Source organism: Bos taurus, chromosome 29 (assembly GCF_002263795.3).
Source record: "Bos taurus isolate L1 Dominette 01449 registration number 42190680 breed Hereford chromosome 29, ARS-UCD2.0, whole genome shotgun sequence".
Classification (NCBI taxonomy): Eukaryota; Metazoa; Chordata; class Mammalia; order Artiodactyla; family Bovidae; genus Bos; species Bos taurus.
Genome location: NC_037356.1, coordinates 50484171 through 50511909, shown reverse-complemented (window position 1 = coordinate 50511909; position 27739 = coordinate 50484171). Strand labels below are relative to the sequence as shown.

Genomic DNA, 27739 nt, shown 5'->3' with positions numbered 1-27739 from the left:
CCCCAGCCTGCTTGGTTCCCGCGGCGGCCACAACACACACAGATCCGGAAATGGAAAACAGTCTGTATTTCACACATTAGTCCCTCTGTCTCTCAGAAAAGGGCGTGCTGGCTGCAAGCCCGGCCTACAGCAGGTCGTAGAAATAGTCCAGGCCTTGCCCGAGCTCCCAGATGGACAGCCCCACGCCCAGCTCCTGGGCCAGCTCCAGCCGCTCCTGCAAGGACTGAGGTGGGGGGAGTGTTGGCCCGGCCGCCCCGGCCCTGAGGCTGCTGCCCGTGGCCACCTCACCGAGGGCCAACCCACCTGCAGCCTCAGACCCGGCCCCGAGGCCCGGCTGCCCGCTGCCGCCTCACCGGGGGCCGCCCCACCCGCAGCCTCAGTCCCGGCCCCGAGGCTGCTGCCCGCGGCCGCCTCACCGGGGGCCGACCCACCCGCAGCCTCAGCCCCGCACCCACCTTCAGCGTCGGATAGAAGACGACGTGCCTCCCGCCGCGGCTTCTGCAAGAGAGCAGACCCAGATCGTCCGTCCACAGTGGCCTCGGCTCCTCCTGGCCCCGCCCTGCCAGCCCAGGGCACAGGTTCGTGCCCCTCCTTGGGCTGGGCCTGCACCGACGGGACCACCCCGTGGGCCTTCCCTGACACTCACTTCTTGTACTCGAAGAAGTGCTCTGCGGCCTGGCTGTCCCACACGACCTGGGGCCGGTGGTCCTTCAGTGTCTGGATGTACCTGGGGGAGATGGAGTGTGGGTGCAGGGCCCTCCCCACCCACCCAGATGGGTGTGGGTGCCCGCTGCCGTCACGGCAGCTGGGGGCTAACCGGGGCATTCTCCAGACCACCCCTGGTGGGCCACAGAATGCCAGCGACAGCAGGCAGGGTGGGAAGGCCACGTGGGGTGGCCTGGGCATGCTGAAATGCCAGGAAGCAGGGCACTGGGGGGTCTCCAACGCTTGGGCCAGGGCTGTGGGGGCAGGGGACAGGGGCCCCGACAGAGGCTGCTCAAATGTGGGGGCCGGGGCACTGCCCTGACCCGACAGCACCACGGGCAGAGCAGTGTGGGCGAGCCCGCAGTGTGGGCACAGCGCCAGGCGGGTGGCACAAGCAGTGCTCCTGGGCCCCACCTGGTGGAGGACAGGCGAGCAAGCCCTGGGGGCAGCCTCGGCTCCGCATGCCCCCCTTCCCAAGGAAACAGCGGTGTCCGGGCCCTCTGGGGAGCCAGGCTGTCCTCCCTACCCACTTGCTGTGGACGCGGCTGCCCCAGGCCCGCGGTGGGCCTGGTCTCACTGCCAGAAGCCACTGGTTTCAGACCCGCCCCCAACACACATGAAGACAGGCTGGTCTCCAGGGTGCTGCGTGGCCAGGACAGCGGGGGTCTGCAGCTCACACTGAGTCTCCCTGGCCGGCAGCTGGCACCCAGATGGGCTGGGGGGGGCAGGTGCGGCCGGCCCACCCCTGGGCCTGGGGCTGCTGTGTGCTTTGGGCTGGACCACGGACGCCAGTGGGGCATTGGGGGTCAGGGCTGCACAGAGCAGTGGGGAACCCGCGGCAGCGGCAGAGGACGTGGGGCTCCCCAAGGGGTTTGGGCCAGGACCCAGGATGCCCACCACACCAGGTCCAACTGTCCAAAATGATGGCATCATCCTTAACCAAAGCCACGCTCCTGGAATCACAGGGATCACTTGCTGCTTTGGACCCGTCTGCCCTGGGGCTAAGGAGATGTGGGACGTGCGGTGGGGTGGGTGTTTCTGAGCCCCTGAGTCCTGTCCTGGGTCAGGGACAGATGCTGCTGGGCAGGTGGCTCCAGGCCCTCGGGTTTGGGGAGCCCTGGCCACGCACTCCTCACAGAGCTGCCTGCTGGAGCCGGGGAGCTGTGGGGGCAGCTGAGGCTGCACTCTGTTGGGGTCAGTTCCTCACCCCGGAGGCTGAGGCCTATGCCAGGGCTGGAGCCATTTTAGGACCCCACGCTCACCGGGGTGGGAGGTGGAGGAGCAGGGAGTGAGCACCCTGGGTGGGGACAGCCAAACAGAGCGCTGCGGAGGGAGAGCACGGCCACGGCGGCCCAGGTGCAGAGGCGGGGGTGTGGGGGGCAAGGCTGAATGAGGAAAAGGTACACGTGGGGCCTGAGCGGTCCCTGAGCTAAAGCGGAAGGCCTCGGCCACAGGCCGCCTGACCCATCTCTACGAAACGTCCCGTTGAGGCAAGTCACAGGCGAATCCCAGGTCAGCGGCCACAGGGGGCGAGGGAGCTGCCGGGACCCGGCAACAGAGAAGGTGGCTGCGTAGCCTGACAAGGTTCTGAACGTTGCTGAGTCAGGCGCTTTGCCACAGCGGACCTTACAGCGAGTGAAAGACATCTCCCCACTCAAAAGGTTCAGGCAATGGCAAAGAGAATCATACACGAAGACACAGCAGACAGGTCGGAGGAGGATTCTGGGCCTGGAGACGAACTGCACAGCCCCCCTCTCTGGGCGAGCAAGCAGAGAGCAGGCTGAAGGGGGCCGTCAGGGCAGTAGGGGTGGGCTTCCCGCCTCCCACTGGGGCCTGGGCGCCCTGCGCTCTCTGCCATGGTCCCCGCAGGACTGAAAGGACCTGCCCCGGAGGGCACTGCCTCCGAACTGCTGAGGACCCGGCCAGGTGCGTGGAAGGGGCAGGGTCCCCTGCTGCAGGCCCACGTGGGGAGTCTGGTGGGCACCGCCACGTGCGATGCGAGGCGGCGCCCTTCCCCCATCCCGCCTCCCAGGACCTACAGGCAGTGTACACGGAAGACCTCAGTCACCTACAGGCAGCACAACCCCCGTGGGCCCCCTGGAGTGCCCCTGAGGGGAGAGCCAGCAGGGACCGCGATGAAGGGTCAGGGTGCACGGGGAGGCTCCGGGCACAGTGAGGGCAGGACACTCAGGCACTCAGGGAGGACGGCGAAACCCAGGGGCCAGCAGGGGAGAGGGTCTCCGCACAGAACGCGGTGCAACGACGGGAAAGACCAGAGCCGCGGGAGCCGCCAGCCCCATCCAGGGCAGCGCAAGACCCCGGGGCAGGACGGCCCAAGCCCCGTAAGCTTGACCCCGGGCCCCCTGGCCCGTGAGTGGTGGGGGGGTGTTGCCGGGCACGGCCCAGCCCTGGGCCGGTCTGGCTGTGTCCTGCTGGGGCTGGCTCTCATGGAGGTCCTGGTGGGCCTCTGAACAGGGGCAGCAGAGCCCAGTCTGGGGGCTGCCGGGGGGTGGGTAACCACTTGGCCTGGGGGCGTTCAGGGGGCTGGCCAGGCACCCTGACCACCAGGGCAGTGCCAACAGCCTCCCAGAGCGGAGGCTCAGCAACCATGGCGATCCCCACATCAGCACCCAGACATGTGGGGCACCCCGAGTCTGCATGTGGGGCGCCCCAACCTCTCAAGAGTTTTACAGCCACTCCACCTCCTCGAGGGCAGGAAGCGATGAGGCCGTGGGGCGATGGGGCCTCAAGTCACCTGGGGTGGAGAGCAGAGGCAGTGGTCAGAGGATCCAGAGAGTGCAGACTGCCTCCCCACCGCCCCCTCCCACCGAGGCAGGCAGAGGCCACGAGACCCCCCCAACCCTCCGGCTGGCAGAGCCAGCCTCCCACCCCCGCTGGAGGTGCTGGCTCTGTGTGAGGAGCAGATGGTGAGGCACTGATCGCCCGCTGTCCCTGGAGGGGACACCTGCCACACACGGCCAGATCAGCGCTGGGGAGGCGGAGCTGGGAGGGCGGGTGGTCCTGGGACAGGCCGGCCTGGGCTGCTGTCAGGGCAGCAGGGTGCCAGGTCCCGGGCTCACTGCCCCCACACCTGCTGGTCGCCCGCTGAGGGCTCCCGGGGGCCCAGTGAGGGGTGCGGCCTGGTGGGCTGCGACTCTGGGGCTCTGGGCCTGTGAACACGCCCACCCCCTGCAGAGGCAGCCTGCCCGCCCCCAGAGACAGGCCTCCATCTGGGGCCTCACTAAGCCCTCCCATCTGGCTCCCCAGACATGGCCTGAGGGGGGCTGCTCCCTGCCCTGCAGAGGCTCCGCCTGTCCCCAGAGCCCCCACGTGGGTCAGCCCCCTGCACGTCGGGGGATGGTCTGGAAGAAATCTCCTCTGCCATGGGCAGAGGAGATCAGAGCAACCCAGGGCCAGCCCCTGCCCGAGGATCCCCTAGGGCACAGGCAGCAGATGGCTGGCTAGGGCCCTAGGGAGGAGGAGACAGCGGTGGGGTCACCGGGTCGAGGGAGGGGCTCTGGACAGGCTCTGCTGGGCCTCCAGCGGCCGAGGGGGGAGGAATGGAGCCCCGGGCCTGGTCTCCCCGCCGGACCGCCTTGCTGAGCCATGGGATGCCCCACGGGACGGCTGAGGCTGAGAAGACGGGGCTGGGCGAGGTTCCTCAGAAGCACCCCCTGCCCATGGCCCCTCAGAAACCCACATGACTCCTCAAAACAGTGGTCAACCCCACCTGGGCCTCCTTCAGCCTCTCCCTAGTGTAAGTGCCCTGGGCAAGACCCGAGTGGGCACCCTGAGGTCAAGGGAAGCGGGTGGCATCCTCTGGAGTCTGCGCCCTCTGGGGTCTGTGCAGGGTGGTCCCTGACACGCCCCTGGGCCTGGGAACCCTCTGCCCCACCCCCACAGGCCTCCCTCCCTGTTCCGCCTCTGGGCGGGGTGGGGGACCCCTCCGCTGGGTGACCCCAGCAAGCCCTGGGCAGAGCCGTCCTGTCCAGATTCCCTCCCACGGTGCTCCCCCAGCAGCTGGAGGCCCTCCCAGGCCTCAGCACAGCCGACCCTGGGGACTTGCCTGGGGCGGGGGCCAGGAAACGGGTGCCCCACCCCACCGGGACTCCTGAGACCAGCCAAGGGCCAACCCAGCGAGTGGCCTGTCCCTCCGCAGGGCGGCCCTGAGGGAGTAGAGCGGGATGGGCCGAGGCCAGCTGGCAGGCGGCCGGCGCTCAGGTGCTGCTGGGCTGCGTGCTGAGTCCCCAGGGCCAGCGGGCCAGCATGCTCCCTGCCCACGGGGAGCAGCAACGGGCACACACACTCGGGTCACTGGCCTCGGGACCGTCCTCCTCACGGGACAGCTCACAGCGTTCGGGGCCAAGACGGCTCACAGCGTAAGGGCAGCGGGCTGGGGGCGCACGGCCGGGTGAGACGCGGGTGTGGCCGGAGCACAGGCCCCGGAGAGCTGCTCGGCGACACGGAGGGGACAGGGCTGCCCGCCTGGCAGCACCACACACGCACTCGGCGTCCCAGACAAACCCCCAGACGAGAGCTACCGGGACACGTGGGAGGGAGAGGCCCTGAGTAAGACACGGCCGGGAAATGGGGTGCTGGCTTGGAGAGCAAGAGACACAGAGACAGAGCCTCCAGGACAGAGTGAGGGCTCCCGGGAGTGGGAGAGACAGACCGGCCCGACACATGCCTGCTCGCGGGCCTGGAAAAGGAGGAGAGAAGGAGGTGAGGAACCGGCTACGTCCTTCCCAAACACGGCAGAAAGGATAAGCCCAAGGTTTAAAAAGCTCAACAAGAACCAGGCGCAAAGAACATAAACAAGTCTCCGTGAAAGCGTGTGGTTACTGCGGTGCGGTGGGCGCTAGGCGGGGATGAGTGTGGGGCAACCACATGGGGCGAGCAGCTGGTGGGACGGCACGCCCGGGCGGATGGCGCGGCAACGGCTTCAGAGCCCAGCACACAGAGCCCACACGTAGCGGGAGCACGACCACGCGGCCGGGAACACAAAGGGCTCCTCCGGGCCACAGCACAGAACGCGGGGTGGCAGGCCGCCTGCACTGTGTCGAGGACGCTCCTGCCGACATGGGGCGAGAGGCGGGGCCGGGATGGCGCCCGCAGACAGCCGGCCTGAGGTCAGACCCTGCCCGGCCTCCTCCCCACTGCAGCCTCTCACCTCCCACAACGAGGGTGCCGCGGGAGATGGGGCCACCAGCTCACCTGGCCCCGATGATGGGCTCACGGGCATCCTTGGAGGCCGAGTAGTCCATGCCGTAGAAGTTGAGCCCCAGCAGGATCTTGCTCCGCCACTTGGACTTGGGGTCCAGGACCTGGACGCAGGCTCGCACCCAGGGCAGCGGCGCGTTGGGGCCGGCTCTGCAGGGTCGGGGAGGAGTGGGTTTCAGCACCGGGCCGAGGCCTCGGGCGCCCGGGTTGGGGCAGGAGTCCACGCACACCACGGCAAGGACGGCAGCAGATGGACGGCCCTGCTGGACCTGTGCTGGGCGTCTGCGTCGCCCAGGACCCTCAGGCGGCAGAGCGCTCAGGGGAGGCCCTGGAGGGCTGGGGCAGCAGCGTGACCCCCGACACAGGAGCACCTTCTCCGGGGCGTGGAGGTGGACCCAGCACCTGGCATGGGGCAGCCAGGGCCGGGAGACGTGGAGGGACACCCCAGGATGGCATTCCCATGGGGTGGCCAGGTGCCCTAAGTCACCCCAAAACAAGAAGGTCGCCCAACACAAGGCTGACTTTGGGCTCTGGGAGAAGAGACTGGGCCCTTCGAGATTCTGGAGCTGAGAGCTGACCGCGGGTCACAGCCTGAGCAGGCTGGCGGGAGGCGGGACCGCACCCGGGCGTCCAGTGGGCAGGCCTGCCGGGGGCTAGGCCCCCACGTGCCGAGCGAGAGCGCATGGGCCCCAAGCCCCACTCACGGCTGTGCTGTGGAGTAGTCGTAGGTCATGAGGCTGAAGCCATCCAGCACGGGTGCCAGCTGCTCAAACTCCGTGTTCGTGAACATGCCCAGCTTGTTGGTCCTGCAAAAAGACGGCATGGTTTCCGTGCCCACCTCCTGGTCACAGCCTCTCCCCAGCTGACCTGGGCTCAGCGGAGGACGGGGCATGCCGGCCAGGGGCTCCCAGCTCAGGCCCCTTCTGCCCCTGCTCCAGGAAGACACCTCAGTCTCTTTACCTGGAGGGGAGCAGCACTCGGGTGCACAGGGTGGCCCGCAGCTGGGTCAGGGCTCTGTGGAGAACCCCCACTCCTGCCCAGGCCCCAGAGGCCTCTCTCACATGGGAACGGGCAGCCTAGGCCCGCCCACTTCCACTCAGCCTCAGGCACGGCGCCCTCCCTCTGGAGGCCTCAGGTCTGGGCAGGTGGGGGCCCCAGGGGCTGTCTGTAGGACACAGCCGACTGCCAGCCATCTGCTCTGCTGTAGCAGCCTTTACGACCCTGCTATGTCCCTAGGTGGGGTGCAGTGGGCTCTGCGTCCCCCCCACAGTGTGAGAAGAGAAAACAATCCCTCCTCTAGGCCAGCGCCTCCAGTTCCTGGGCAGGGGCGGTCCACCATGTGGACCTCAGCCTCAGTCACCAGTTCCATGGGGTCCAGGCAACCCTAAGACACCCCATCGCCAGGCTACCCCCCATCGCCAGGCTACCCCCCATCGCCAGGCTACCCCCCATCGCCAGGCTACCCCCCATCGCCAGGCTACCCCCAAGCCCGCTGAGCAAAGGCCACCCCCCCGAGCCTTTGGAGGGAGGGGCCTGGAGGCCTGACTCAGGCCTCCCAGAGACACCAGGCTCCTGGGGAGAGGGGCCAGGAGAGCCCCAGGGGTCACAGGCGAGACCCCCTGACGAGCACTGACTGTGGCCAGGAGCACGGGACGCAGTTGGGAACCAGACACTTCCACCGGGTGGTGGCAGCCACAGGCCCGGGGCTGCACTCCAGACCACCCCGCTCAGCTGGGAGGAGCCGGGCAGTTTGAACCCCACACCAGCCCCACGTTTCAGGCCAGGCTCCCCGCCCCATCCCGGCCCCTACAGCCACATGACACTGTGAAGCCACAACCCCCAGGGCGAGATGCCGCCTACTGGGCTGGACACCCAAGCCCTGCCCCAAACCAGTCCTCTGCAGGCCGAGCGTCCTCAGGACCAGCGCAGACCGTGCACATCCCTGGCCCTGCCACTGACCACAGGCGGGCATCCCCTGGCCCACGGACACCGCCTGTAGAGCCTTGCCCAGGGTGGCCCAGCGGGCGAGGGGGTGGGCCCGCTGTCGGCGCCCCCCACCGCCCCCACGGGCCCGCCCCAGGGCCTCCTGCCCACAGCCAGCCTACGTGATAGAGCAGAACCGCGCCTGCAGGTCCGGGCCGTCCCACTGTCAGCAAGGGCTCCTCCCCTCCGGTGTGGACCTCCGCCACCTGCACCCGCTGTGTCCAGGGGTGACCCCTGCCCACGGCCCCGCTGAGCCTCCACGGTCTGGCCCCAGGCCACCCCTGGAGCTCAGGAGACGTCAATGGGGGTCAGCCTGGGCAGGGGTGTCCCTCCCGGGGAAGGACCCTCACCACCCCCTTCCCGTGGTGACCCTAAACCCCAGGGGTGACTGGAGGACAGCTAGATGCAGCACCCGTCAAGGGGGCACCTGTCCATGAGGATGCGAGCTCACTGCGGGGAAGGTCCTGGAAAGGAAGTCAGTCCACCATGCTCCAGGGCTCTGGGAGCTCGATTCTCAGAAGAGACAGCCTGAGGGGTGGAGGCGAGGACTGACTCAGGGCCCTCCTAGAGCCAGGGTGGCCCAGAGCTCTCATTCAGCCCGCTGACTGGTGCTGGGCCATCGGTGAGGGCCAAGCTGAGGCCTCGGGAGCAGGGCTCAAGGTCAGGATGGCCACCTGTGCCAACAGCCCCCAAATGGGAGGAGGAGACACAGGCCACAGCAGCAAAAGGCTGCCACGCAGATACCCCCCGGGCTGCCGTTCCCACGGGCAGCAGCGCAGCCTCTGTGAAGCGACTGACGCTGCAGAAAGGCCAGAAGATCTGTTTACAGCTCACTGGTTCCTCTGCGGGGCTGCTGTCCCGAAGTGCGGGTGGAGAAGGACAAAGCCAACAAGACAAACCTTGGCCACTGAGGCCTCTGGAGGAAGGGAGGCTTGCTCGCCAGTGCAAGGGTGCAGCCAGGCTGTGTCCCTGAGACATGGCCTGGGCCAGGAGAGGCGGCCGTGCCCAGGGCCCCCGCTGTCAGCCTGGCCACACAGGCCATGGCCCCTGCCCCCGACTCTCCTCTCGCTGCCACCCGAGGGTGCGTCCTCCCCGGTCACTGCCCAGAGAGGGGACCCAGGCTGGAAGGCTGCTCCCCACCCCGTCCTGAGCCCACTGCCCTTGGAGGCCAGGCCTAGAGGTCAGCCCCTCTAGGGGCGTCAGGCCCGCTCACCCTCCCCCACACCCTCTAGCACACGGGGGTCTGCCCTGCACACCTGTCAGCATGAGGGGCCTGCAAGGGGGCCGGTCCCACCCGTGACCCAGGCCCTCCCTGGGCCAGAGGAGCCTGTCTCCACGGATGGCCCCAACGCCAATCACCAAGGTCAACTGGGGCTCCACGTCCCAAGCCACAGGCGCTGCACTTGCAGCTGAGCCCACGGACCACGCGGTGTCCACTGCCCCGGCCCTTCCAGGCCAGGGCCCCCATCCTGGAGGACCTCTGGTCCCTCACACACGTGTGTCCCACGCGTCAGCACGCACTCAGAAGCGTAGGAGGTGACACCTGGGGCCGAGGGCCCTCCTGCAGGCTGTAGACCACAGCCGAAGTTTCTGGGGACACGTGGAGACGCCGCTGGGTGGGAGCGTCAGGCGCAGGAGGGCAGCCGCCCAGGGTGGCTGCAGCCTCTCCTGTCTGAGGCCAGACTGCGCGGGTCCAGAGGCCACCCACCCTGTCCCACACACTGGCCCGAGCTCTGCAGCGAGCCGATGACTGGTCCCTCTGGGTCCTCACCACCCCTCTGCTCAGCCCTCAGCCCTAGGTCACCACCTGGGCCTCCTCCGTGCCAAGTGCGGGCTGGATGGCAGTCAGGCCACAGTGCTGACAGCTGGCACCGGGCCCAGCTCCCTGTCTCAGGGCTGGGGTGGCGGAAGTGGCTGGGCTGAGTGGCAGGAGGCCTGGCCTGAGGCAGCTCGGGCCCTGAGCTGCAGACCCCTGACCTGCGGGCCCGTGAGAACGTGCCGACAGGGTCCCCCACACAGGCAGTAGCCGGTGTGACCAGGCCGGGGCTGGGTGGGGGCCAGGAAGGGCCTCCTGGAGGAGCAGGCACAGCACTTACCCCGGGGCGACGGCGGGCGGGATGACCAGGAAGACCAGCAGCCGGGCCTGGTGCAGCGCCTCGGCCATGTGGGTGAGCAGATGAATGAGCCCCCTGCAGAGAAGCGGAGCACAGGTCAGGGGCAGCGGCGCTGGGCAACGCCCGGGCCACCCTCCACCCACCCTGGCCTCACAGCCCCCGCTGTAGCCCATAGTCCAGACCCCCGACCCCCGAAGCGTGGGGGCGGAACAGGGAGGGGACCCCCGACCCCCGAAGCGTGGGGGCGGAACAGGGAGGGGGCCGTGCAGCGCCCCGTCACCTCTGAACCCTGCCGGACACGCAGCCAGGCAGGGGTGAGGAAGGAGCCTGCGACTCTGGGGTGCTGCGGGCAGGGGTGCCCCGGAGGCGCCTGGGGATGAGGGTGCGGGGCAGCTCCGCCGATGGGCCTCGTGCGGGGCCCTGACCTCCCGCCCCCTTGGCAGTCACCCCACCCCAAGCAGTCGCCGGCACGGAGCCCCGCCTTCCCAGCCCCAGGAGGGTCAACCAAGCACTCCTGGACCCAAGGAGCAGCATCTCCGAGGCACAGCCTCACGGCTCCTCCGGTCGTGAGGGCGAGGGGCGTGGTGGCATCTCAGGTCTGCTGGGAGCACGGACCACGCAGAGGCTGGCTCAGCCCCCAGGGGCCGCCCTGCCGGGAAGGAAGGTCTTGGGCCAGCTCCGGGCTGGGTCCACTCTGGCCTGGCCCCGCACTGCCTGGGAGGGTGTGGGCCCGGTGACTGACCTGGGTCCTTCCCCACAGACCCTCAGGAACCACCTCAGTCTAGAGAAGTGGTGAGTGCCCCTGCCCGGCGCGGGCAGGTGGGGGGCTGTGCGCCCCTGGTCCCGCTCAGCTCGAGCCAGTCTACATAGCCCAAGGCCGTGCAGGACACAGCTGCGGCCACCCTGCGGAGGCGGGCATGGGGCAGCCTCTCAGTCTCCTCAGGCCCACCCTCAGAGAGAGGATCCCAGGGCCAAGGAGACACCGCTCTGGCTGTGGCTGTGGGGTCAGGGATGCCCCTGGGGAGCGCACGGCTGCAGAACCCAGCTCAGCCCCTCCCTGAGGCCGGGAGCTGGCACACCACCTGTGCCCATAACCATCAGTGCCTGCCCGGCTTTGGGGACCACCCGGTGGCTGAGTCTCTAAGAGGAGGTGGTCTTGTGGCCCAGGGGCAGTGCCTGCCCAGCGGGGGTCTGCTGGGACGAGTTCCCCAGGGCTTCCCGGGGCCACCCACCCGCTGGCCTACCGGCGTGAACACAGAAGACAGGCGTCTTACAACAGCCGGGCAGCCCCTACTCACTCCTACGCAGCAGGCTGTCCCGGGAGGGGTCTGGGGACCTGCCACCCAGGGCCGGACATGGTGCATCGCCCGCATCACACGCCCAGGGAGCCGGGTCCAAAGCCATCCGCCAGGCTGGCCAGCCCCGCCCCCGCCCCGCCGCCTGCCTGCTGTGCGCACCCTCCTGAGCCGCCCGGACGAGGCCGGCTCCCCCAGCCCCTCTCAGGCGTTCTCGGCAGGGCCACCACTCAGCAGGGACGGAGGCAGAGCCCAGGGGTGGCGAGATCGTTTCTCAACCAAAAGCCACCACAGGGGCCACCAGAGCACAGTGGGGTGTTGGCTCCCGACACAGGGGCCCCCTGCCCTCAGCTGGGCTCGGGCCACCGTTCTCCACCCATTCTCCTTCTCAACTCCAGCCTTGGGGCGCCCCCAGGGCGGAAGCACCACGGTGGGGAGTGTGGTCGGCGCAGAGAGAAGCAGGAACCATGGTGGGGCCTGCATCAGGCTGCCTCCACTCCCAGGCAGAGCCCGGCAAGCTGGGCTCCAGCCGCAGCTTCCTGGGGTCTCAGGCAGGAGTCTTGGCCCCCACACGGCCCCTCGAGAATACTCTCCTGCTACACTAATAGGCCCGAGGGCCCGTGGATGCCACCTCCGAGCAGGCGGAGAGCAGCCCGCAGCTGCAAGAGGGATGGCGGGGGGGAACCCTGCCAGAGTGGGGGGCCCCTGGGCTGGAGGCATGGAGCAGCGGGGCTCGGGTGCAGGGCAGCCACGGTTGCGGTGGCTGCAGGCCCCCATGCCTGGCGCACTCCTCCTCCTGTGGGGCTGACCCCCTGGGCCTGACGGAACCAGGGCAGTGGCTGCCGGAGGGGACCTGCCTTCCCAGTCACCCTGGCTGAGGGGGGTCTGGCTGTGGGCCTCAGGGGAGGGGGGACCTCCTCGGGGCTAGACAGCCCCCCAGCTGGCTGAGGCAGGGCCGAGGCTGGACGGCAGGCTCTTCTCCCAGAGGAGCCCGTGGCCATTTGCCCGCAGGCGCCCCGACCCCGCTCGGCTGTCTCCTGGCCAAGGCCCCGAAGGCTCTGTCAGGCTCGCCCCAGCAGTGCTTAGCCGGGCACCCACCCGCAGCCGCTCCCAGACTCCTTGGAGCCGCTCTCTGACCTCCTCGGGGTGCCACCCCAGCACCAGCACAGACTGTGGGAAGACGGCCCTCCCTCCAGACGAAGTCCCTTCGTGTCCGGCCTCAGCCTCTTCCTGACACTGGCAGCTGGGAAGGACACGCGCATGCCCCACACCCCGCACGCTGCCCAGGCCCACTCACGCGTGCTTCTGGACCAGCAGCTGGTTCCAGACCTCCACCACCAGGCCGTCAAAGTGCTGGCTCTGAAAGGACAGGGGCAGGTGGGCAGGGCTCCAGGAGGAGGGGGCACAGGCACAGCCAGCCCCGGCTCCCCCTCCTGACTGTGGGCCCAGGGGCAGAGAAGCTGCAGCTCTGGTCGCGCCCGCTCACGTGACTCTCGGTCCCGCCCACTCACGTGACCCCCCAGACACCGCCCCCGGGGGCCCCGAGGGCTCTCCCTGCCCTGCAGCCCGGCACTGGCCCAGGCAGTGTGTCCCCCGGGAGGGCAGCCCCTGCGCCCGAGACGCACGTGGTCAGGAGGGAGCCCCGGGCGTCACCTTGGCCACCTGGACGACGGTCCTGCTGAGCTCCTCGATCTCGTCCTCGTTGTCCAGGACGCTGTCAAAGTCCTCGTACGTCCAGTCCTCGAACCGGAGACGAGGCACTGGGGGCAGATGCGCAGACCATGACCCTCCTGGGCTAGCCCGGCCCGAGGCGGGCCCTTGGCCTCCAGGGCAGAATGACCACTACCAGCGGCCAGGGCGGGCACCCTGGTGCCAAGTGGCCTGGGGAGGGAGGGGCGTGGGCAGCGCTAGGGATGCAGACACTGGCCCTTTCCTCCTTCACCCACCAAGTCCCCGAGCGTCCAGACCCTGGCTCATCCAGCTCCTCGTTGCCCGGCTCTCACTGGACCGTCCCCTACCAGCTCCCCGTGAAATGAACTGCAGGTCCTCTCCCAGCCCCGGCCTCCTCCCCAGGCCCCAGCGTACTTGGCCACGTGGCCCTCCTTCACCAGCCATGAGCCAGGGCAGGGTGAGCGCCACCCCTGGGCACGGCCTCCAGCAGAGCTCCATGAACCCTCAAGGGTGAATGGAGAGATGGGAGGGCAAGACCACAGGGGAAGGGGCTGGACTTGGTGGGCTGACCAAGGCAGGTAGCAGGGCCACTGGGGTCCGGCTGGGTCGAGGCCACGAATGCTGGGCTGGGGCGGCCTCATTTCTGAGCAGTCCAAAGAGACACATGCTGAGCATGCTAGGCGGCGCGGCCTGAGCAAGCAGGTAGGTGTGAAGGCCCTGGCCCCTCCCCTACCTAGCACGCTCCACGACCTCCACCCGCTGGGGTGCGGCCTAAGGGCCCACAGGCCTGACCCCGCGGACTCACCTATGCGCAGGCCCTTGGCTTGTTTCCTGACTGCCCGCAGCCACCCTGTGGGACGTGGAGAGGACACTCAGCGTGGGGGTACAGCCCCTCCCCTGCCCCCGGACCTGACCTCCCCCAGGAGGAGCACGGAAGAGAGGCGGCAGGGGAACCTGGGGTCCTGCGCTGGCCCCTGCCCTGCAGAGCAGCCAGGGCTGGGGGCATGTGGCCGCACCAGGGCCCCCACCCCGCGGGGCCCGGCCCGTCTCTCAGCGCTGAGGGCACCAGAGAGCAGGAGCTGACGCTGCCCAGCTGCCCTTGGACCCACACCCCTCCACCCCCGGTGTCGGGGAGCCCCGCTTCTGGCCAACGTGTTCTCTCTCTGAAAACAAAGGGGAAAATACCCGAGTAAACTCAGGTGCAAAGCACGGCTGTCAGGACAGCCAGACCCCCGCCTCCTCCACAGATCCTCCCCCGGGACACCGTGTACACACCACGGAGGCAAACGGGGATGCAGCTGAACGCCAGGCAGGCGTGACACTCACGTACTCACACCAGACTCACTCATCTTCACACACACACACACTCGCTCGCTCACTCACTCTCCCAGACCCCAGATGGGCACAGACAAGCGACGGGTCGGAACCTTGGTCCACGTCGTCCAGGCCCGTGACCTCGAACATCTCGCGGCCATGCCTCCTCAGCTGCAGCCACACGGGGGCGACGTGGGTGAACTTGCCTCCGAAGATCTTGGCGACATCGTACCCGTGTCGGTTCCACTGGCAGAGAGAGGAGAACCAGTGAGCCTACTGGCAGCGGGGGCCAGAGGGCAGGGGACCACCTCCAGGCGGGGTTCCGCAGGGCCGCCCGCCTCGTGTGCAGCAGAACTCTGCCGCCATCCTCGTCACTTTGCTGGGAGGCATCACTCCCACCGCTCCCTCGGGTTAGAGCGGCCTGGGGAGGTGAGAATGCAGACCCGAGCAGCCACCCTGCCTTCAGGGTCCGCCACCCAGCCCCCGGGCCCGGCCTACCGGCGTGATGTAGCCCAGGACGTCCCCAGCGAAGTGCTTCCTGTGGGCCTTGGCCGAGCAGTAGCTGCGGTGCTCAAGGACGACGTCCTCAGCCCTGAGGTCTGTCACCACCAGACCCCGCTCCTGGGCGGGCTTGCCCGAAACCTGAGTCTGAGACAGGAAGGTAGGGAGGACACCGTCAGGGCGCGTCCCCAGGCTGAGCCCTGGGGCCGCAGCATCCTTTCGATCAGGAGGGACCCCGTCCCAGAATCAGCGCTGCTGACCAGGAGTCCGCAGGGCAAGGCCGTCAGGCCGGGGTGGACAGTCCCTGAAGACTCACCCTGCCTCCCGAGGCCCTCCCGGAAACCGGCACAGCCACAGCCACACCTGGCAGAGCTCGATTGACTCGCCCCGTGAAGCAGGGAGGAACATAGGGGTCGAGGGAGGCAGCAGGTGGGGTGAGGGGGAACCCGGGGGCACGGGCAGAGATGCGAGCCCAGCAGGGGCAGGCCTGCCCTCGGGCCCCAGCACCAGAAGCTGCTCCCTCTGAGGCCAGCCGGCCGGAGCCCCGAGGGGCACGGTGCTGTCCGCCCAGAGGTGAAGCTCCCGGCTTGCAGTCGGCTCCCAGCCCCCAGTGGGAAAGGAGGTGTGATGGTCAGCCCTCTGGAGAGTCCCCAGACCACCTACCTTCTCCTGCAGCGTCTTCGAGGCGGCCTTTTTGGCGTCTGACTTCGACAGCGTGGCATGCACAGAGCTGCAGGCCAGAGTGAGCCACAGCGTGCCGAGGAGCACCCGCATGCTGGGCGGGTCACAGCAGGGCCCAACCTCAGGGTCCAGGGGGCTGCAGAGAGACAGAGCCCATGGAGACCCTGGCAGGTGGGTGTTCCCCCTGCCTCCTGGGGCTCTGGTCCTGACGGAGCCTGGAGCCTCCCAGCACTAGGCCGAGCACCGAGCCAGCCCTGAAGGCTGGAGTCCAGTGGCCAGCATCGCTGGGCTCCAGCTCCCCCAGACGCCCCGAAAGGGCCTTCCCTGCTGCAGGCCGGGAGCCGTCCCACTGCCTCAGGGCTGCCCAATCACAGCCGGGGCCGACTGAGCAAAGCTTGGCCTCCACCCCCCACAAGCACAGAGATATTCTGGCTACCAGCTACTGACTTGAGTATAAAACCACAGAGCCGTGGAGAGGACTAGAAAAAAACATGCCCGTGTAGGTAAACCTGGGGTGGGAGCTGGACAGGGGGATGCTTTTCCCCCTAAATCAGCATCAGTAGAAGTTACCAGGGAAACATCTACACTTTACTACATAAAAACGTGACCCTATCATTTAGGAAACAAAAAACTGGGTTAAAGAAGTAAACGCAAAACAATAAAATACTTGACGATGAACTTCTACCCCATATCTATAGATGACATAAAAAGAATTCGTACAAATTAAAAAAAAAAAAGATACTCCAATGAGAAAAAGAAAAATCACACTGTGTAACACACAGAGACACCCCATAACACACAGACCCCCTCAGGCCCCAGAAACAGCACCTCAGCTCTTGGCTTCACCAGCAGCCAAAGGAATGGACGCTGAGATGAGCCAGCAGCGCCACCCCCACCGCCTCCCCGCCGCGAGGACTGAGAGTGACGCGACCTCAAGGGCGGCTTCACCCCCGGAGCTGTTCCTGGGAATTCAAGTTCAGGTGACTGCCTGGTCACAAGTCCTGTGCTTTCCAATCTGTGTTTCCTTTTTTCTTTTTAAAAATTCCACTCTGGGGGACTTATTGTCTACACGGGAAAAGCTTTAAGACGCTCACTGCAGCTGTTCAAACCCCACGCTCCCACACGCTGGCATCCTGAGGGCACCGTGGTGGTCACACCCCCCGTACAAATGGCACAACGTGCACACACCAAGCACGACGCTGTCTTTACTGAGTCTGACGAGCACGCCCACAGCGGGGGAGAGGGGACGCCAGGCACATGCGCAGGCTGCTGGAGTCCAGTCGCTCTGTCCTCCCTGGGCTTCTCCACCGGACTCTCAGCCCACCGGCACCACCACCCTGACCCCGCCTCCACGTCCTTCTCTCTGAGGACAGCTGGGCAACATTCGGGGCCAGGCCACGTGCACTCCTTGTTGAGGTTTTGAGATAGTCGGTGTGAGAGCCTGTAGGTCAACGGTGTCTCAGTCTCGGCAGCACATCCCCTCTCAGCCTGACCAAGGTCCAGCTGGTCCAGAGGAGACCCCACAGGCAACCCAGGCCCTTGCTCGTTGGGTGGACACCCCTGGGGACACCAGAGCCCTGGCCAGGCAGGGTGCCCTATCAAGAGCCAGCAGAGCCAGGCCTGTGTGGGTGCCTGGGGCCTCCACCACCACGACCTCCTGGCTTGGAGCTCACTCCCCTCAAACCTCCCCCTCAGCCTACAGTCCTGCACAGACAGCACGCGCCTGGTCTGGGCTGCCACTCCCTGGGGCCTGCAGGACAGGGCCTGGGTCGGGGAGCCTAGGAGCCTCCCCCATCCCCTCGCCCCCAGGCAGAGAGGCACCCACGGCTGATCAGGTGCTCTTGAGGGGAAGTGGGAAAGGATATGGAGACTCAGGCCTGATTTGCCACCCTGTGTCCCCTCCTCTCCCTCCCGGCCATCAGATCCATCCAGGACGGCAGCCACCCAGTCCCAACCCTGGCCCTGTGGCACCATGCCCGGGGGCCTGGGCTCCTCCTCAGCCTCGGCCTGGGGGTGGGGTTCTCCCTTGGCAGGGCTGACTGTGCCTGCTGAGCTGCAAGGGGCCAACCCTGCAGGGCACCGCGTCTTCAGCCCTGTCCCCTCAGGCCTCTCATGCCTGCGGGCTCCTCCCTGGCCCCAGGGTGGAGGTCAGGGCCCCCAAGGATGGAGCAGGAAGAGAAATAAAGCAGGACCTGGTCCCCTAGGACCCACTCAGCCGTCACCTGGAGGCACATTCTGTGGCCCTTCCCAGCCTCTGCCCACGGCTGGCTGGTCTGCCTGCTGTCGTGCCCGCGCTGAGACCCCTCTGCCCACGGCTGGCTGGTCTGCCTGCTGTCGCGCCCGCGCTGAGACCCCTCTGCCCACCATCTGCCTGCCCTAGGACCCGTGCTTTCACACCACGCGAGAGAAGAAAGAGGAAAGGGTGGCAGTGGGGCTATCTGGAGGAAGGAAGATGGGCCCTGCTGGCTTCTGCACCTGGTGCGAGCGGGCTGGTATGGCCACAGACCCCTGCAACTCTGTGCCCGCTGGGCCAGCTCTGGAGTGCGGCTCCACAGCACTGGGGAAGCACTGACATGCCAGCTGCTCACACGTGCAGGGCTGCTCTCCAATGGCCGTGGAACTTTCCAGATGGCCTGCCTGACTGGGTAGTGGGGACATGTTGGCTGTGATGTGAGAGGTGTCCCTGGGGGCTTGTCAGTGCGTCTGAAAGCCAACTCTTCCATCACACTCTCCACAGAGCTCAGCACACACACAAGCGTCCCAAGCGTGCATGTGTCTTGAGTGCACAGGCAGCAAACAGCTGATCGGTGCTGACCCTGCTCTGGGATGCACTCTCACGTTCTCCGTTTCCTTCTTAAAAAACCAATTTTAATCCAGCCAACTTGTCTCTGCTCAGCAATGTGCAGTTCGAGAGATGCTGACCGCTGCGCACTGAGTGATCATCACACCCAGCGGGACCCAGAGCCGACTGTCCCGTGAACAGAACGGTTTCGTCCCCATAGCTCGGGTAGTGTCCGTCAGATTCTCGTCGGTGGGCACAAATTTGGGGGCCAACTCTGTTCCTGCAGGGAGGGCCGAGGGTGCGCTTGGAAATGGATGCAGTGTAAGAGCAGAAGCCCAGCTCTGGCGGAGGGACACTTGCGACTCTGGGGTGCCGTCCACAGGGCGGGTCGCAGGTACCGTCGTGTTCCCTCGGCGAAGACAGAGGAAGCCCAGGACAGCCTGCTGGGCGCAGGGGGAGCAGGCCCGCCGCCCGCCCACCAGCCCGTCGCCCCGGCCTCTGGCCTCCGCTCTCGGTGGCGCCCTCCAGCGCGAAAAGGCCGCCCGCCCCAGGGCTGCGGCGGACGCCAAGGGACAGCCAAGGGGCGCGGCCCCTCGCGCGCCGCCGCCCCGCGTCCGTCACTCCCACTCACACCCCCTCACTACCTCACACACAACCGCTCGCACAGCCTCTAGTCCACACTCGCCGTCCTCCTTCGCGCCGCGCCTCCGGCTTCCACACGCACCGCCCGCAGGCTCGCTCCGCCGAGGAGAACCGCGGCCACGGGGCGGGGCGCGGACGCCAGCCCGGCCGCCGCCGCGGCGCTCACCTGCATGTCCCGGAGACGCGCCGGCCCTTGGAGTCGGCCGGAAGACCCGCGCGAACGCCACCGGAAGTCCCGCCTCTGAACGCCCGAGCGCCGCCGCTAGCGCGCCACGCCAGCTTCCGGGCCTCCGCCGGGCAAGGCACGCTGGAGGCGGGGCCGGGCCGAAGAGGGGGCCTGGTGACAGGCCAGGGTGGGACGCGGGGGGAACGGGGGGCGGGGCCGGGGGTGCGCCAAGGGGAGGAGCCTGGACTGGGAGGGGCGGGGCGAGGTTGAGGGGCGGGACTTAGGGGCGGAGCCTTGCGGACTGGGTGGGGCTAACTCTCGGGCTAGGGGAGGCCGAGGGCAGGCCGAGAGTAGGCCGAGGGGCGGGCCGGGCCGAGGGGCGGGCCACGGAAGAGGGCGGAGAGGAAGGGCCCGCGCCGAGGCGGCCGGTTGGAGACGCGAACGCCAGGAGATCCTGGGGGCTGTCGCGCGCGCCGACCGCCACCTTCCACGGGCTCCGGGTTCTCCTGGGAACCTTACGCTCGCGCTCGAGAGGTGGCTCAGAGGTCTGGGCCCCGGCGAGCGCACGTCCGGCGGAGGACCTGGCTCCGGGGGCGCCGTGTGCGCGGCGACCACGTGGGTGACCGCTAGGGAGCGCCGTGGGCTCGAGCGCGTCTGCCCGGCCAGGCCGGCGGCCAGGAGGACCGCGCAGGCCCGACCTCCCCACACTTAAGCGTTCTCTCCTGGGTGCGGGAATCGCCTCCCCAGACTTTCCTCCCACCGCCTGGTGGCCGCCCCCCAAACTGGCCCTCCTCTGTCAGCCCTTACGTCTCCCTGGGTGGGCGCTTCTTACTTAGTCTTTGGTTTTGGTCGTCATCTGGAGGCCCGTGGTGCCCACAGCACTGTCTAGAGTAGGGACACATGCTCCAGACCCTCTGGATGGCCCCTGGACATCGTAAACCCCAGGAATCCTAGAGTCAGCGCTCTCTCTGTCCCTGCCTCTGGGAAGGGCGGCACTTCTCACGTGGATCCTACAAAGCTGGAACCCTCCAGAGGCTAACAGTAACCGCCCCACCCCACCCCCAATCTCAGCTCCCAGCAAGTCAGTGCGCCTCTGGAACAGACACAGTCGCAAGCAATTTTGGTCCTGGAGCATTCACCACCTGATACAAGCTGGCGGACACCCGCCATCCAGAGCTGTTCCCAGCAGTTTCCTCCAGAAAACCGCACAGCCCATCCTGCTGGGCCAGCCCTGATACCCGCCCCACGGCTGTTTCCCCATTTCTGTTCAAGAGGCTTCTCCCTGAACTGAACTTTGTTCTCTTTATTCCTACTCAGATTTCCTTCTTTCTCTTCCTCCTATTCCTGCCAGCTGACCCCCACGGTCTTCCCAGGGGATGGGGGCTGGCGAGTGTGCCTAAGGCATGTCACATACCAACCGTCAAGTGTCTTAAGAGAATCTCAGCCAAATGTTAGCATTTACAGATTAAGTGAAATCTGAACACATTGGGTTGTTCATGTTTCTGGAATATTTGCAACAATTTGGGGTTCACCATTTTAAATATTTAACCGATTGAGTATATGAGTTCTTGAAGTACCTGATACTTTGTTCTCAATTCAGACAAGCTGGAGCACATAAAAGGAAATGAAATAAAAGATAAATTCTGTTTGAAGTGTTGAAAATGCTTAATTAACTGAGTTTGTAGATGGCTGCTGCTAAGTCACTTCAGTCGTGTCCGACTCTGTGCGACCCCATAGATGGCAGCCCACCAGGCTCCCCCGTCCCTGGGATTCTCCAGGCAAGAACACTGGAGTGGGTTGCCATTTCCTTCTCCAAAGATGGCAGAGGCCCCTTAAAAATGACTATAAAATCTGTCAGGTTTATAAAGGGGATAACAGGGCTTGTAAAATTTAACTTAGCAGGTTAAAAAATGAAGCTTTTAAATTGGAACATTAATAAATCGAATCCCAATTATTTAAATTTAATGTAAGTCTGAGTATAACCCCCTTGCTCAGCCCCTAAACTCTAACCCTTAGCCCCCATCGCTGGCCCTGTTGCCTGAGGAGCAGCCTGCCCTGTCAGGTCCAGGCTCTGAATGGCGAGCCCAGGTCTGGCCCACCTTGTTCCCAGCCTGTTGCAGATGCAACACCAGAGGACACACCAGGGCAGATGCAGGCCCCATGGAGCAAGAGGGCCTTCAGAGGCCAGCCCTCCTGCCACCACTGAGCCCTCCCCCGTGTTCTGGGACACTGCAGAGCTAGAGCACCCCACCTCAGGGGCACCTGGCCAGCTGAGGAGTCCAAGTCAGTGGCGGCCTCTCCAGGGTGACCTTGAGGGCATCCCTGACCTACTGTGGGGAGCCCATTGCCTGTAGATACCCCGAGAGCACCCACACGTGGCTGCTGGTGGTGCCTGGTGGCTGTGGAGCTCCAGGAGGCTGGGCTTGTGTCTCCCCTGGGCCAGCTGGTGCTCCCAGGGGCGGGGGCGAGGGGGGTCCCTGTCCTCGCCGGTAGCCCCAAGGCGCCCTTCACTTGCCGAGTCAGCACAGGGTTAGTCTTTCCTGCCAGGGGCCTCCCATGACTTGTCGTGTTTTAATGGGGTCACCCCAAGGGCAGGGCACAAGCATGATCACCGAGGGTGTCCTGTCACTTCTGGGCCTCAGTTCGGTTCTCAGGCCGGAAGGCCAGGAGGAGGGACGTGCGTCCGGATTTCCTGCCGCCCAGCCCTCCCCTGCTTGTGGATTGAGACATCCTCCCTGGGTGCTGGGATAAGCAAAGTCCAGAGGGAGAAGGGCAAGGGCGCAGGGCGGGTCACATGGAGCGGAAGCTTCCAGATACCGCTCCAAGCCAGCACAGCAAGCTTCTGTCCCTGCGCCCTGCCCCAGCTCACCTGGCTGGGGCGTCACAGCCTGACCGGCACGTGGGTGTCCAGTCAGCGGCAGGGCAGGTGCTGCGCCCCAAGGTGGGCTTCTGTGACAGGCGGGGGCCGTGCACAGGGCCGTGTGCTTTGTGCTGTGGGTCCTGGATTTTAATGCTTCCCGCCACCCCATGCCCACATGAAAATGCCATAGCAAGTGTGAGACGGTACGTGGGTCCGCAAAGCCAAATGGGCAGCGTGTCTTGGGGGCTGTAGTGCGGCACGTGGAGTGGTGGACCCTGGCAGGCCGTCCACGTCCCGATCTCCGGCCCCTGTGACGCAGACCGTGTTTGGAAATAGAGTCTTTGCGGATGTGAGTAAGAAGCTTGGGACAAGGTCAGCTTGGATCTAGGCGGAGACCTCAATCCAATGACTGGGATCCTTAGGAGAGGGAGGAAGATCAGAGACAGACATGGGGGAGAAGGCCATGGGCTGAGGGAGGCAGAGACGGGGTCCCACATCCCCTAGCCGAGGCTGCAGGCAGCCCCTTGAAGCTAGAAGAGGCGGGAAGTGGAGTGCTGCTCATCACCTCCAGCAGAACCCCCGCTGCACGTACCCTGACCCTGGACTTCCGGCTGCTGGAACCACGAGAGGGTCCACTTCTGGCACTCCCGAGCCATCAGTCTGTGATGATTCGCTGCAGCGTCTGGAGGAAACTACCATGAGCGAGCCACTCAGTCGTGTCCAGCTCTTTGCAGCCCCATGGACGGCAGCCCACCAGGCTGCATGGGATTCTCCAGGCAAGAATACTGGAGTGGGTTGCCATGCCCTTCTCCAGGGGATCTTCCCAACCCAGGGATCAAACCTACGTCCCCTGCATCATAGGCAGATTCTGTCTGAGCCTATGGTGGTGCTGAAGGCCTGGAGTGATATTTTTAGGCATATTTTCTTTCCCAAAGCTGTTTTTCTCAGGCTAATCTTAAAATTGGCATAGATTCCATCAGCTCACCCTTAGAGGCAAGAGCTGCAGTGGGTGAGTGTAGGCCCGAGACGCCCCAAACGCACTAAAACAAGAGGCCTGTTCCGTGATAGCTGGCTGTCTACCGGCCTGGCTGATCTGTGCTTTAAGGTCAAGGGGTGTGTTTTTCAACAGGTACCTTAGGGAGACTGAGTCATGCGTTCCTGCTCTGGAGGTGAACGGGATGCCTGACCTGGCAGCATCGTGGAGGGGGCAGGGTCTTCATAGCCACCTCCCCCACCCCTCCCCTGGTCAGTGTCATCAGCTGTGCGGCTCCCGCAGCTCAGGAGTGACAGTGCTCGTAAGGCCCCTTCAAGCCCAAGGGGAACGGATGTGAAATGGTCTTTGTGTGGGGGCTTTTGGGTGTTTGTTTTTGTTTCTTTGTTTAAAGAAAGGTAGACTGCTGCAAGCAGCACCTCGTTTGTGGGTGTCTGGCGTCTTGGAGGGGATTCCCAGGTGGCACTGGTGGGCCAGAACCCACCTGCCAATGCAAGAGATGTAAGTGATGTAGGTTGGTTCCCTGGCTTGGGAAGATGCCCTGGAGGAGGGCATGGCAACCCATTCCAGTATTCTTGCCTGGAGAATTCATGGACAGAGGAGCCTGGCGGGCTACAGTCCGTAGAGTTGCAAAGAGTCAGACACAACTGAAAGGACTTAGCACGCATTCGTGGAGTCTTAGAAGCCTGACTACCCTAAATTTTCTTCCAAACGGACCTCGAGAGCTTGTCTGGAGGTTCCAGCAGGGGCGTACAGCTACTCAAATCTCTTGACCGCAGAACAGTCCTCTGCTATTGGGGGAGGTTGTCCTGTTCAAATGAGCATGCAGCTTTGGGAGGGAAGCATATGGAGCTGTGAAGGAGGAAGGGGACACCCGCCTAGCCAGCCAGATCAATGGGGTGATCAATGGGGTGACAGATGTTGCAGCCAGATGGCCCTCGAATGTGGTCTTGATGACAAGCCACAGGACAGATTGGGGGGCCATTCTGACACGTCCCAGGCACCAGAATCCCGCTGACACAGCACCTTGGGCGTGGGAACAGGTGGGAATCAGCATCTAGGTTTGGCAGGTGTAACAGAGCCCCCAGTCACAGCGGCACAAACATGGATGGCCTGAGGCTCACACAGTGCGGGGGTGGTGTGCAACTGAGCTCCAGCCATCAGAACCGTGTTCCAGGTAGGAGAATGGAAAAGGAGGGGCAGGGATTCAAAATCAGGTCCCCAAAAGTGCTCACTCAAGTCATCGTCTGTCCTGGGTTGAATTGTGTCCTCTGAAGTTTCACACGCGGAAGTCCTCAGTCCCCATAGCTCTGATGGGACCGTATCTGGGTCGTTGCAGGTGTAATTCATTAAGAGGAGTTCGTACTTGGCCCCTGATCCAGCATGACGAGTGTCTTTGTAAAAAGGGGAAATTTAGACACAGACAAGCATCGAGGGAAGATGGTGTGAGAGACACAGGCTGAAGACGGCTGTCGAGAGGCCAAGAACAGAGGTCTGGACCAGATCCTCAGTCTCAGCCTCGAAGGAACCAGTCCTACTTGATCAACAGCGTCCAGCCTCCAGAACTGGGAGAGAGCACAGCACTGAGTTCCTTTCCCTGCATCATATGCAGGAGTTTCCAGCATCTCAACCCTGTTTAAACACGGGGCCACTGCGTCCAGCCTCCAGACCCTCAACTGCCCAGGCAGACTCAGGTGACCCAGATCGCCGAGTGCCCCTTGGGATTGGTCTGCTCTCTCAGAATCCATCCTGAACACATTCTACAGTTCTACTGACAGACACTCAGCTTCCTGCAGTTCTCCTGGTGGCCAAGCCTTCACATCCGGGTGTGACTGGGTGTTGGGACCTCACTGTCCCAGGTCTCAGTGGATGGGGCTGGGCCAGGAGGTTTGGGGGCAAACTGACTTTTCTCCTACAAAGTAACCTCTCCAAGGATGTCATGACTGGGTCTTCAAGTATGGGGACAACACTGTCTAATGAGGGGAAAAGGGCTGTGGAGGGTGACGGGGCTCCTGGAGAATAGGGCTTGGTGTCACCTGGGCTGCCCCACCCCCCACCCACCTTCTCTGGGCCCCAGCCGGAGGCCACAGGTTCACCTTCCGTGTCTCTTTCGGAACAATCCAAATCTGCCGTGTGTGACTCCGGACTCAGTTTAATGGCTATGAGAGAGGAGACGGGCCGCCACAGGCAGGTTCCTGCCTCCCCGAGATGAGCAGTCAGGGGCTTGAGCTCATCTCTGTCCTCCAGGTGGTCTGGCTTCCTTCAAAGGCCCCACCCACCACAGAGTTCTTGAATTCCTGATGCCCTGCCTGCTGGCCAAGACGGGGGATATGCTCAGTCCCTGGAGCCTGGCTGAGCACATCATTCCTGGTGAGCACAGTGGGCCACGGGGGCCCAGGACACCACATCCTGTCCCCGAACACGCACGGCTGCTTGGACCTCCGGCCCCGTCTGGGCCAGGATGCCAACCCCAATTTTTCGGAAAGTTATTGTCAACAACCCCCTCCAGATATTATAGGGAGGAAACTGGTTCACTCGTAAAACTGACAGGCTCAGGTACAAGAAGGATCACTCTGGATACCACGGCCCCTGGCTCTGGGCTCCTCCGCCTTTGTTTCTTCTTCAGAATACAAGTGTTGGGGCCTTCCCTCCCATTGGCCATGGAAGGAGGAGGGCCTGGGAACCAGCACGGGCTGGTGCAGTTCACACAACCCAAGAAAGGGAGCACTGCGTGCTGCCGAAAGGTTAAGTGACCTGAAGGGCAGGTGAAGGCGCGCCAGGAGGCAGGAGGCTGGGGTCTTTCTCACGGCCAGTGGCACGTCTCACCAGTCTCTGGACACCGACTCCCCCGCCCCGACCCCCCGCCAACATACACACACATGTGCAGTGATCCCAGGAGGCGTAGGAAGCCCAGGGTCAGCACTGAGAGCGGTGTGATGCCTGTCCATCTCTGAGTCTGTCCTCTGAGAAGCCCCTCTACTGTGGGCTGAGTTTGCCATCTGTCTATGCCATGCATGAGCCCCTGCAGCCTCTTGGCACTGCCCTGCCCAGTGAGTGGCTGCCAGGGGTGGGTCATGGTCTCCTCACTTGAGTCCCCAGGCCTGGCTACGGTAGGGTTATCTCCTCCCCTGGGGAAACAGGCCCTAGGGGGTATCTCCTTCAGGAAGGCCTCTGCAGCCCCGTCCCCCCTTTGCAAGTTTTGGAAGGTGGTGAAATTGCTGCCTTATATGCATTCGGGTCTCCACAGGTTCTGGCTTCCCCCAGGGGTCCCAAAGGACCAGAGCTTGGGTCCTTGGTCCATGGAAGGGGAGCTGTCCCTTTGTTCTCCTAGCCAGGGTCCATCAGGGGCCCAGCCTCTTACTGGGAAGTGAGCCGGGGTGGGTCTGGGCTGTGGCATTGGAACCTCTCTGGAGAGAGCGAGGCCATCCCACTTCGTGAAGGAGAGCTCGGTGGGGCCACCTGTTCTCCAGACAAACTCCTGGGGTCTCTGCCCGCTAAGATCCCTGCAGTGCACTGCGGGTGGGCCCTGGTCCTCGCCTCCACCTCCCCAGGCTGCGGAGGTGGGTGGCGGCAACAGTGGCAAAGGGTGCGGTTGGTCACCAAGGAACTGGATTCAAGACTGAGCCCTGGTCCCCTGGTGCTGTCAAGGGGTGGGGGTGGGGGGTGGGGGGGAAGCTGTCTTCAGGGCTCAGTCTCCCCTTTGTAAAGAGACGGGCTGCCTCTGGACGGATGGGTGATGGGCAGCTGGCCCAGAGCTCTGGATGGCGGGAGGCCGACGGCAGGCGGCCCCAGAGCCGGGCGGGAGGGCGGTGAGAGGGTGGGCGGAGGCGCGGCGGCGGGATCGGGGCGGGGGGCGGTGGGGGCTCCCGGGTGGGGGTCGGCAGTGAGGAGTCTGCGCGGCGGAGGCCTGCGCTCCCTCGCCTCCGCCGGGCCCCTCCCGCGGCGCCCGGCGCCCGGGGCCGCCGCCCGGGCCTGCGGGCCCGCCGCCGACGTGCTCGTCCCCGCGCCCCGGCCGCCGTCGGTCGCCGCGCGAGCCAGCGTGCGTGCGTGCGCGCGCGCGCGGCGGCCCCGAGAGCGGCGCTGGAGCCTGAGGCGACTGGGTCGAGGCGGCTCCTCCCGGCTCCCGCTCCTGCGGCCCGCTGCCCTCTCCTTCCCAGGGCCCGCCAGCCCAGGCCGCTCCCCAGGCCCGAAGATGCCGGCCGTGTCGAAGGGGGACGGGATGCGGGGCCTGGCGGTGTTCATCTCGGATATCCGCAACTGTGAGTGGCTGGGCGCCGGACCGGCCTGCGGGGGGCGGGGGCGCAGGCCGGGGTGAAGGGCTGGCCGGCACTGGCCTTCGGGGGCTGGGGTCTGGGACGCGGACCTGGAGGGCGGAGGTCCGAGGCGCGGACCTGGCGGGCGGGGGTCGTGGGGTTGGGGGCTGGGGTCCGGGGCGCGGACTTGGAGGGCAGGTGGGGGCTGGGCTCCCGGGCACGGACTTGGAGGGCGGGGGTCCTGAGGTTGGGGCTAGGGTTCCGGGCGGGGGTCCTGGGGTTGGGGCTGGGCTCCCGGGCGCAGACCTGGCGGGTGGGGGTCCTCGGGCTGGGGCTGGAGTCCGGGGCGCGGACTTGGAGGGCAGGGGACCTGGGGTTGGGGCTGGGTCCGGGGTGCGGGCAGCGTTCAGCACCCGCGCAGGGGTCTTGGCTCTGCTGAGGGGCTTCTAGCGAAGCCGCCCCTCCCCAGCATGATGTCACCCGGAGCAGTCGGCCGGTCTTTCTAGTAACGAAGCATCTAACCCAGCGTTTTCCAGAATAGCGTGCCTTTTCACTGGGAGT

The 27739-nt window shown here is 65.5% G+C and overlaps 2 protein-coding genes across 7 annotated transcripts in view; one reads left to right on the top strand and one right to left on the bottom strand.

Moving 5' to 3' along the window:
* Nucleotides 1-44: 44 nt before the first annotated feature.
* Nucleotides 45-19117, bottom strand: CHID1 (chitinase domain containing 1). 5 transcript variants are annotated; one of them, XM_059882781.1, is made up of 14 exons: nucleotides 18911-19103; nucleotides 16673-16925; nucleotides 15467-15620; nucleotides 14801-14950; nucleotides 14416-14548; nucleotides 13794-13838; nucleotides 12971-13077; nucleotides 12615-12676; nucleotides 10005-10097; nucleotides 6630-6731; nucleotides 5920-6075; nucleotides 647-727; nucleotides 456-498; nucleotides 48-223 (listed from the first exon to the last, which is right to left on the bottom strand). In XM_059882781.1, exons 3-14 carry the CDS (start codon nucleotides 15575-15577, stop codon nucleotides 125-127), a joined length of 1182 nt encoding a protein of 393 aa, XP_059738764.1. In that variant the 5' UTR covers nucleotides 15578-15620; nucleotides 16673-16925; nucleotides 18911-19103; the 3' UTR covers nucleotides 48-124. The 5 variants fall into 5 exon arrangements, with proteins under 5 accessions (NP_001015515.1, XP_059738764.1, XP_024842771.1 ...); NM_001015515.1 differs by lacking the exon at nucleotides 16673-16925 and having other exon boundaries at nucleotides 45-223; nucleotides 19075-19117; XM_024987003.2 differs by lacking the exon at nucleotides 16673-16925.
* Nucleotides 19118-26995: 7878 nt separating this feature from the next.
* The window catches only part of AP2A2 (adaptor related protein complex 2 subunit alpha 2), a 67424-nt gene continuing 66680 nt past the window's right edge, over nucleotides 26996-27739 (top strand). For both annotated transcript variants that reach the window (NM_001075702.1, XM_059882910.1), the window contains 1 exon segment: nucleotides 26996-27184. In NM_001075702.1, the coding sequence (NP_001069170.1) occupies nucleotides 27118-27184 (67 nt within the window). In that variant the 5' untranslated portion in view covers nucleotides 26996-27117.